Source organism: Saccopteryx bilineata, chromosome 2 (genome assembly GCF_036850765.1).
Source record: "Saccopteryx bilineata isolate mSacBil1 chromosome 2, mSacBil1_pri_phased_curated, whole genome shotgun sequence".
Lineage (NCBI taxonomy): Eukaryota > Metazoa > Chordata > Mammalia > Chiroptera > Emballonuridae > Saccopteryx > Saccopteryx bilineata.
In genome coordinates, this window is record NC_089491.1 from 265,385,705 (window position 1) to 265,395,022 (window position 9,318).

The window sequence follows — 9,318 nt, forward strand, 5'->3', positions numbered from 1 at the left end:
TAATTTGAATTTCTCTGATTACTCAGAAGGTTGAGCATTATTTCATGTTTATTTGCTCTTGGTGTTCTTTCTTCTGTGAAATTCATACATATTTGTATCTTTTGATGTCTTACCCTTTCTTGTGTAGGTGTTCTTTAGAAATTCTGCGTACTAATTCCTTGTCAGTTTTATGTTACAAATATCTTCTTTCAGTTCCTTGTTTATCTTTTCACTTTCTTTATCCTTTTATTAGCAAACATTCTTACTTTAATGTAGTTGATTTTATAAATTTCTTCTTAAGTCATTAGCAATTTTTGTCTTAAAAATCCTTAACTGTCCCACAGTCACAAATATATTCAATGTTTTACCTCTCACAAATGAAATCTTTAATCCATCTAGAGCTGGTTCTTGTGAATGGTGCAAGGTCAAGATTAAGTTTTTCTCTTCCTCCCCCCAATTTGCATAACCATTTATTCCAGCACCATTTCTCAAATAGTTCTTTTTTTCACTCACTAATCTGTCATATATCAAGTTTCCTTTCATGTGTGGGCTTGTTACTGGATTCTCTATTCCGTTCCATTGATCACTGTTTATTGTGGCACCAGTAACTCACACTCTTAATTACCATGGCCTGATAAATAGTCTTGATATGTGGTAGACACACAGAGACTTAAACTTTACAATGTTGTGGTTTTTTTTTTTATATTACCTACTTTCCTTGATTCCCACAAGCTTTCTGAGCTAAGGAAAGGAGGATATTTATCCTGATTTACAGACAGGTCATATGCCGTGGCCAACATCATGAAACCAAAAGAAGACTAGGACTCAGGCAGAGGAGGGGAGGCGTCGCTCTCAGAAGAGGGGAGATATTCCTCTCCTTGCTGCATGTGTGTCAGGTGGAAGAGTTAACAGTGTGTGATTTGTCTTTTTTGCAGAACCTTTAAACATCGTGGGAATTGTGGGAACTGTCGTGAGCCTCCTTCTGCTGGGACTGGCCATTATCTCAGGGCTTATGTTCTATTACAGCCCTGTCTTCTGCTGGAAATGTAAGGACTTCTTGGGCCCTTTTGCTTCTCCTTCAGGATTTTTGAAAGGATGGGTTGGGGGAAGGAGGCCCCTGCCATGCTCCCCACCGGAAGTCCCGTTCTGTGGGCCTCTTCCCTAGGGCCGGATAGGTAATAACAAAGCCCCCTAAGTACCATTCCAGACCTGCCCCGTCACCTCTCCTGTTGGGTCCGTTTTCTCATGGTCCTTTCTCTTTTGTAGATATTAGACTGGTTAAGAACTTTTGTGAGGCTGAAGTGGATGTTATCTGATACTAATGTTTTCTCCTTTCTCCCTGTAGTAGGAAACACTATCAGGTGAGTGTTCCCTAGACTCACGTCTAGCGCCCCTTTCCATGACATGCCTCCACTGCTGTCTTGTTTCCTTTCCTACAAACAAGTATAGCAGCGACCTCTGAGGACCCACCATGTGCCCACACTGGTTGGGGGGCTTCCGTAGGCATTGCTGTAAACTCATGAACTCTTCAGGGTGGAGGTGGCATCTCCACTTGCAAGACAGGGAGACAGAAGCTCAGCCAAGTACAGTAGTTTCTGCAATCTCATGCAGGAAGTAAGTGGCAGGGCTTGCATTCAGCCCTCCTCTGACTGATTCCAAAGTCTGTGTTCTTTTTACAATGCTTGGCCTCAGGGTGGGGCCCCGTGCTGGGCGGTCACTGAGGCATAAGGACAGTGTGTACAGACTGAGCCCAGTTATTCATGCACTGATTTTTACCTGATTTTCTAAAAGGAAGAATAAGTCAGTGTTTCAGCGTGTTTGGGAGGACTAGTCCGAGCATGCCATGAAGCCCCTCCCAGAAGGAAACACCGATAGGGACAAAGTAACTAAATGGAAGGAACTTGTGTGTCTTACTCCCTAAGGAGATTCTGGGTGGAGCCAAAGAACTCTTCTCTTTGTTTCTCTTTATCCATTAATACCACAGGATATTATTGTTCTCAGACCACCATTCATAACGAGGAGGTATTATTGTTTTGGGACTTTTTCTTCCTAGGAACAGTGTTTCCTCTGCCTGGTGGGTTTGAGGGCCATTCTCCCAGCGGGTCTGGCTGTCGTTTCTCAGGTGTTGATTTCTCATAGGAGGCAGCGTGAGACGTCCTGGGAAAGGCTTTGGAATTAGTGGACCTAGGTTCAGGTCATTGCCATTGCCAAGTCCTGTGCTCACAGGAAGTCCCTGACCTTCTCTCAGCCTCGGTCTCCTCATGTTTCCCAGAAGGGAGACTGTGAGGACGAAACGAGAAAGTAATGCTGGCCTGTGGCATATGTTCTTCTCTCCTTAAGAAGTGGACAGTCTGTGCCCTGGCCAGTGGCGCAGTGGATAGAGCATTGTCCCAGAGCAAGGTTACCAGTTGGGATCGCCAGCTCATTTCTGAGAGTGCTGGCTTGACTGTGAGGTCGCCGAATCTGGGCAGGGCACGTATGAGAAGCAATCAGTGGTGCACAACTAAGCAGAATGAGTTGATGCTTCTCTCTCTCTCTCTCTCTCTCTCTCCCCTTTTCTGCTTCCTCTCTCTTTAGAAAGAAAAAAGAAAGAGAGAGAGGGAGGAAAGGAAGGGAAGGGAAGGGAAGGGAAGGAAGGAAGGAAGGAAGGAAGGTAGGTAAGTATGTATGTATAGTCTGACTGGGTAGGCAAAACCAGCAATAAACTAAGAGCAATTAAATGCTAGACTGGGCATGAACTCCAAATGCAATGGTAGTTAAGAACTTTAGGGGGGAAGAGAGGACTTTATCGGGGCCTTAAATACCGAGGAGAAGAAGGAGAAATTTCAGTGAGTGGAGCAGAAATCAGGGCAGTTCAGGAAAGGAACAGAGCATTTGTGTACATGTTACGAGGGAACTAAAACGTTAGGTGCCTGGGACAATGAGATCACCTTCCTGAGGAGCAAGGGAGAATAATAAAACGCACCCAGAACAAGATAAGATTATCTGTTGCAATCTGGGGCTGTATCTCTTTGAGAGATTACAATCCCACTGTCAGTTGTCTTGTGACTTAAGCAAATTGAATGCGGGAAGAATTTTCCATGTTAACAAAGGGGTTGCCAAGAATCTGGTGTTTCCTATTATCAGTGAGGGCTGATGTTGGAAAACATCAGTGCGTCTTCCTGATGATTTATTCCCCTTTGGTAATTAGGGGACAAGACATGGGCGACGTCATGGTTTTGGTGGATGAGGAAGAAGAAGTGGAGGAGGAAGAAGAAGATGCTGTAGAAGAGGAGGAGGAAGAAGAGGATGAGGAAGAAGCACAGGAGAGGGAGGATTTGCCAAAAGAAATTCGAAAGCATGGCCACATCCATAGAGTGACCGCACTGGTGAATGGGAACATAGACTGGATGGCCAATGGACTCCAGGCTCTGCAAGGTGAGCTCTCTTTCTGTAAAAGCATTCCTGCTAGGTGTGCTAAGCTTCCCAGTTAGAAATCTCTAAGCGGTTCTTTTTTTTAAAAGGCTGGGAAAGATAGTTAAAGTTTAATCTGGAACCTGAGAATCTGCTATCCACTACCAACACAACAATTAAATTGACAAACATTTACCAAGGGCCTGCTCTGGGAAAGGTGTGGTGTTAGCATTGGTGTATAGGAAGAGGAAGCCCAGTAATGTCTGCAGGTAGGGAGCTTTATGAGACCAGTTAGTGGGAAAAATGATAACAGCGGCTAGATTTCACCTACACTCAGTAGAAGAGCTGTTGCAAGGAGGAAATTGATGAATTGTCAGAGGAATGATATGTTAAAAAATTACAAGGCCCTGGCCGGTTGGCTCAGTGATAGAGTGTTGGCCCAGCATGTGGATGTCCTAGGCACACAGAAGAAGTGCCCGTTTTCTCTCCATCCCTCCCTCCCTCGCTTTTCTCTCTCTCTCTCTCTCCCTTTCTCTCTTTCTTCCCATCCTGCAGCCATGGCTTAATTGGAGTGAGTTGGCCCTGGGTGCTGAGGATGGCACCCATGGCTGCTGCCTCAGGCGCTAAAAAGAGCTCATTTACTGAGTAACAAAGCAATGCCCCAGATGGGCAGTACATCACCCCCTAGTGGCCTTGCCAGATGGATCCCAGTCCGGGCGCATGCGAGAGTCTGTCTCTCTGCCTCCCCTCCTTCTCTCATTGAACTAAAAAAAAAAAAAATACAGGACCTCAAGAGAAAGATGAGAGCTCTGGGGGGCACATTGGTCAGGAGAAGCTTAATGGAGTAAGTGGAGATGAGACATGTTTTTGAGGACAGTCATGTTTGAATAAGCGAGGAGAGAGGGCGGTGCAGGTGAGGGTAATGGTATGAGCCAAAAGTGGGAAGGGTGGACAGTGTCAAGCATGTCTAGAGGATTTTAAGTGGACAGAACAGGTGAAAAGGGAACATACCCCTGTCTTGCCTGCTCCTCCACGAAATCCGATTCTGAGGCTTAACTAGTAAAAGGACTAGAATTCAGGATGATTGAACACTGATGGAAAGAGGGTCACCTTTCCTGAAATCACTCAGAATCAGATCTATTTTTCCCTCCCTTACAGATGACAGCAGTGAGCAGCAGAGCGACATCATTCAAGAAGAAGACAGGCCAGTTTGAAGAAGACAGTGGTCCTTCATGATCCCGTCTGAAGAGCTTAGAAAGCTCCACTGATGAGCTTTTCATTTTGCTTTTACTTGACTTGCACCCCTGTCTGAGAACTTAAAACGGTTTGGGACTCTCAGCAAAAACACACACACACACACACACACACACACACACACACGCACACACGCACACACGCACACATACACATTCATCTTTCCTTCCGATTTTTAAAAAAATTGGTTCGATTTGCTGTAACGTTTCTTAATGATAAAAAGCTTTGGGGACAGGCAGTGAGGCAGAGAAAGCTGCATTTGGCATCTGAGGTGCCATTTTTGCTGTGACTCCTGGCTTTATCCAGGTTGACTGATGCTGATTTGGGGGCAGCAGGAGTGGGAGGAGGCACTTGGCCTCAGTGCCCTTTGTGACTATTAGAGGTCTGTCACCAGCTTACCTCAGTACATAAGGGTATAGTGTGGGGTGATATACTTCCTTTATCGCTGCCCAGGTGAGACAAGGAACCAGGTAAAATGTCAGCTCACTGGAAAAGGTGAGGAGGTGCCAGCTACTGATGCTAGTCAGAGGGAGGCAGTGTGGTTCAGACTTTGGGAGTCAGAACCATCCAGGCTTGAATCTGGACCCTGCTCCTAGTTTCATGGGTTTGGGAAGGTTGCTTTACCTCTCCCCTGGGCCTCAATTTCCTCATCTTTAAAAGAGGTGAAACCGTACCTACCTTACAGGATTATGGTGAGGATTTTGGGATGTGAAAGTGCCTAGGAGGTGCTCAATAGATGTTCGTTATCTTCTTTGCCTTCCCTAGTGGGAGAAAAAAAGGTTAACTTTTGAGCTGCATGGGCCCTTTATTCGTCTTTGTAGAATTGTTTTATACGAGGGCACTCTCAGAGCTTTCCTGATGATCTTTGCTTCCCTGGAAATACAATTCTTTTCAAAAGCAGTAGGGGCCCATAAGAGAAAGTGCCTTCCATTAGAACCTCACATTTTGCAAAGCTTCATATTTATACAAAAGCCTCTTATATGTGACACTATTAGCTTTCAGCTTTTCCCCATCTTCCTGTCTCCTGTGACTTTGAAAGAAGGTAGGAGAAATGTTTTGTAAGGGAGCATCTGGTGAGAAGTGTCCTTGCACAGACCAGTTCCTCTGGCCTCGATTTCTCGATCCCTGAAATGGGAATGGAAAAACTTGTTTCCTTCCTCTCTTTAGGATTTTATGAGGATCCACTGATCAATCATGCTACATTTTGAATGAAAATAACATGATGAGTTTAAGCTGCTGATGCTTCCAGTAGAACCTGTACAGTTTAGAGATATTTTCCCCGATTTCATTCAAATTTCTTTTAAATGTCAGGGACTTTATAAAGGTGCAAAAGGTGTGTGCTAAGCATAAAAATCTGACTTGAATTTGCATTCTTTAATGTTGCACATTCTATTCTGATGGGCAAGACGTAGGGCTTAAAGGAGAATTTCCCTTTTCAAATAGCAGGGACTGGGACTCCTAAAATGAGACACTGGCTATCTGCAGGGTTACCCTGCAGGTGTACTTGGGGCGGGGGGCGGGCGGTCTGTTTTCTTGAACAAAGGGATTAAACTGAGCACATCACTAGAAGTGAGTCTTGTCCCTGACTCAGAACACTGGGAGCTCAGGATCTGGCTGCAAATTTGTACCCCTCAGGAATAGCTGTGAACTGCAGTATCGTGTTGGACTGGGTCTTTTGCTGCATGGTACCGCGTGCATGTTACCACTGTAACCAGTCTAAGTTATTGTCATCTACAGAACAGGATACCTGGACAGGTTGCTTCTAAAATTACCAAACACTTAGCTAGTCTCTCCTTTAGAGTCTTCGATGAATTCCATTCCTGAATCTAAGCATCTACTATGCAGAGGCAACAATATTAAAAAAAAAGAAGAAGAAAAATTGTAGGAAAAAAATTCCCTAGCTGGAAACAGGATGATTTCCAAGATCATGGAGAGGTTTCTGCAATTTCCTCTTCTCTCAACATACGCCTGATAGGTGAAAAATCTTTGAGGCCGAGTTTTCTACTAGCAAATGGGAGCTTCAGGGTCTTGGTGCCAAACACTACAAACCCTTGACTAGTGGAGCTGTGACTACTGTCACTTATATCTGAGCCCTGTGTATATACTTTAATATAGCTGAGTTAGTGAAGAACCCAGGTCCTGAGGGTCTTCAAATTCTAAGGATTTTTTTAAAATTAGGGCTTTTTTGCTTTTAAGATGTGCCATCCCCAAACCTGCAAGCATGTTGATAACTGGTTACAGACTTTGTGTAGCAAAGTCCAAGTTGTTACAAAATGCTTTACATACCTTCTTATCTGAATGTATTGTGAACTCAGAGGCCAGCTCTCCTTATCAGAGCCCGAAGATAAATATTTCAGGGCTCTCACAACTGACATTTTTCTCAAAACCTGGTGGATGTTGAAGAAAGGGCTCCTGCAACCTTGTGGCATTGATATTAGCTCCAATTCTCACAAGCACATAACAGGCCCTATTACTGCAGCAGGAAAACACGTGATGGGAAATTTCCATAACCCATGCACTGAAACCTTGAAAAAATCAACCTTGCTGAATAAAAGTTATGATGATGCAATAAGTGCCAACTGAACTGGTATTTCTTACCTTGGGGCTGGCCAGGATCTGACACAAAGAATATGCAGATCCTCTATATTCTTTACATTTTAATATTTGGTGTGGGGAAGGTGGGTTGGGAGAAATTCATTCTGAGGTTATAATAATGGATTAAAAATTATGGAATAAAGTTATTTTTAAATAAAAGCTTTAGTGAGCTTGACTGAGTCTTGATTAGTAAACAAAGATTTGGGGAAATGGTTTACTGCTCCCAATTTTTTACTAGCTTTCTCACCATTGGTAACAATGTTGTCCTTGTTGGCATTTTATTCTTTTCCATGGCTTGTAGCTACTGCCCACCCTCTTATACCTGAGACACCAGCTTTTTAAATTTCCTCGAGAAAACTGTTCTTCCATTTTTGATTCCTGCATATGCCTCTTTTTGCTCAGATTATAGGCTTTCTGAAGGTCTAGAAGTCACCATGGAGAACGCAAAACTGATGAACTCTCTGACGAGAATTTATATCAGCCTTCCCATCCTTGTCCTTGTTGGTGGCTTTGGAGATTGTGGCAGGGTCCAGCTGATTGCAGTCCCCACAAAGGTCTCATCCCACCCATTTGGGAGGTTGCCCAAATCCTCCCCCTTTTCCTGCTCTAGGCCCTTCCACTTAAGAAATTCCTGCCCCCCCCACCTTTTTTTTTTTATTTAATTCTAAAATACGTGGCTCTTTAGCAAAGATGTCCTGTTTTTATTTTAGAGAGAGAAACATTGATTTGTTATTCCACTTGTTATGCATTCATTGGTTGATTCTTGTATGTGCCCTGACCAGGGATCAAACTCACAACCCTGATGTATTGGGAGGATGCTTTAACCAACTGAGCCAGGGCAAAGCCTACCATTTTAAATGTGCTTCCTTTCCAAACAAAGCCATGTTTCCTACCTTCATCTGTTTCCCACGTTTTTTCACCCAGTGCCTCCATTTTAATGTGGCATGTGTGTCTACCCCAAGCCTGTGTTCTGCACCCTCAGTCTGTTTTCACTTCTGTCCCCTCCTGTCCACAGGACCTCTTTCCTGGTCCTCCAGTGGCCTCAACATTCCTCACACCCACTTTTATCCCCTTTTACATGTCCTGACCCTCACCCACCATTTTTCCATGCCCATTTTGCTCTGGCTAGCTGCCCCTTTCTCACCACCCATTTTAACCTTGACATGCTCATTTCCTCCATTTACCACTGAGCTCTTCTTTTTCAGGTTTCAGGGTTTTTTTAAAAGAAATTTTCATTCACACACAATAGTTTGACTTTCCCTTCCTCTTTCCCTACAACCAATAAATAAAACTTTTTAAAAAACTACTCTGGTTCCCATTTTTTAAAAATGACCTGGCTTACCCCTTCTCTGATCCCCATCTTCACCCCCAGCTCCCGTGTGGGTCTCCCCAACTGGGCTCCCTTGAACCTCTGAGACCCTGACCTCCCCAGGGCTCCAATTTGCTTCTCCAGCCTCATTAGTAAGCCCTTTCCCACGCTCACTGCTAGGATGTTCCCGGACTTCCTCCCCCAGTTCTCTCCCCCGTCCTCGCTTTTTGTCTCAATTCCCCTGACCCCTGGTGTCTTCAGGTTTTTTTTTTTTTTTTTTTTTTAAATTAGTCTCCTTCCTACTCGCTCCCCCCTCGGTTTTTACTGGTTCCCACCCCGCTCCGGACTTCACCCGGCCCCAAATCCCCCGGCACTCCCCTCAGCCCTGCTCCCGGCCGGCCGCATTCCCCATTTATCTTTCTCTCCTGTTCCCCCCACCGCCCCGCCCCGCCCCGGTATTACCCGACCCTCGTTCTTTCCCACCCCGCTTCCCGTCAGCTCCGTTCCTTCCCTCCCTCATCCCTCTCGCCCTTCCCGCTCCGTCTCCCCCGCGTAAACGTTCACCTGAGCTCCCTCCACGTTTTCCCCGCAGCCTCGCTTCCCCCAACCCTGGTTTTCCCTCAGGTCCGCTCTCCCCCCTCAGTTTTCTCCTCAGTCCGTCTCCACCCCCCCACTACCCCTAGTTTCCCTTCAGCCCTGCTCCCTCACATCCCCCCCCCCCCGGTTTTCCTCTCAAGTTGGCTCTTCCCCAAACGCCCCTGGTTTCCCTCAGCCCCGCTCCCCCCCAC

General features: G+C 45.4%; 1 protein-coding gene across 2 annotated transcripts in view; it reads left to right on the top strand.

Moving 5' to 3' along the window:
- The window catches only part of VSIG10 (V-set and immunoglobulin domain containing 10), a 35,799-nt gene extending 28,419 nt beyond the window's left edge, over window positions 1–7,380 (top strand). For both annotated transcript variants that reach the window (XM_066260474.1, XM_066260473.1), the window contains 4 exons: window positions 915–1,025; window positions 1,325–1,340; window positions 3,170–3,396; window positions 4,531–7,380. In XM_066260474.1, the coding sequence (XP_066116571.1) occupies window positions 915–1,025; window positions 1,325–1,340; window positions 3,170–3,396; window positions 4,531–4,586 (410 nt within the window). In that variant the 3' untranslated portion in view covers window positions 4,587–7,380. The remainder of the gene's footprint in view (window positions 1–914; window positions 1,026–1,324; window positions 1,341–3,169; window positions 3,397–4,530) is intronic.
- The last annotated feature ends 1,938 nt before the right edge of the window (window positions 7,381–9,318 follow it).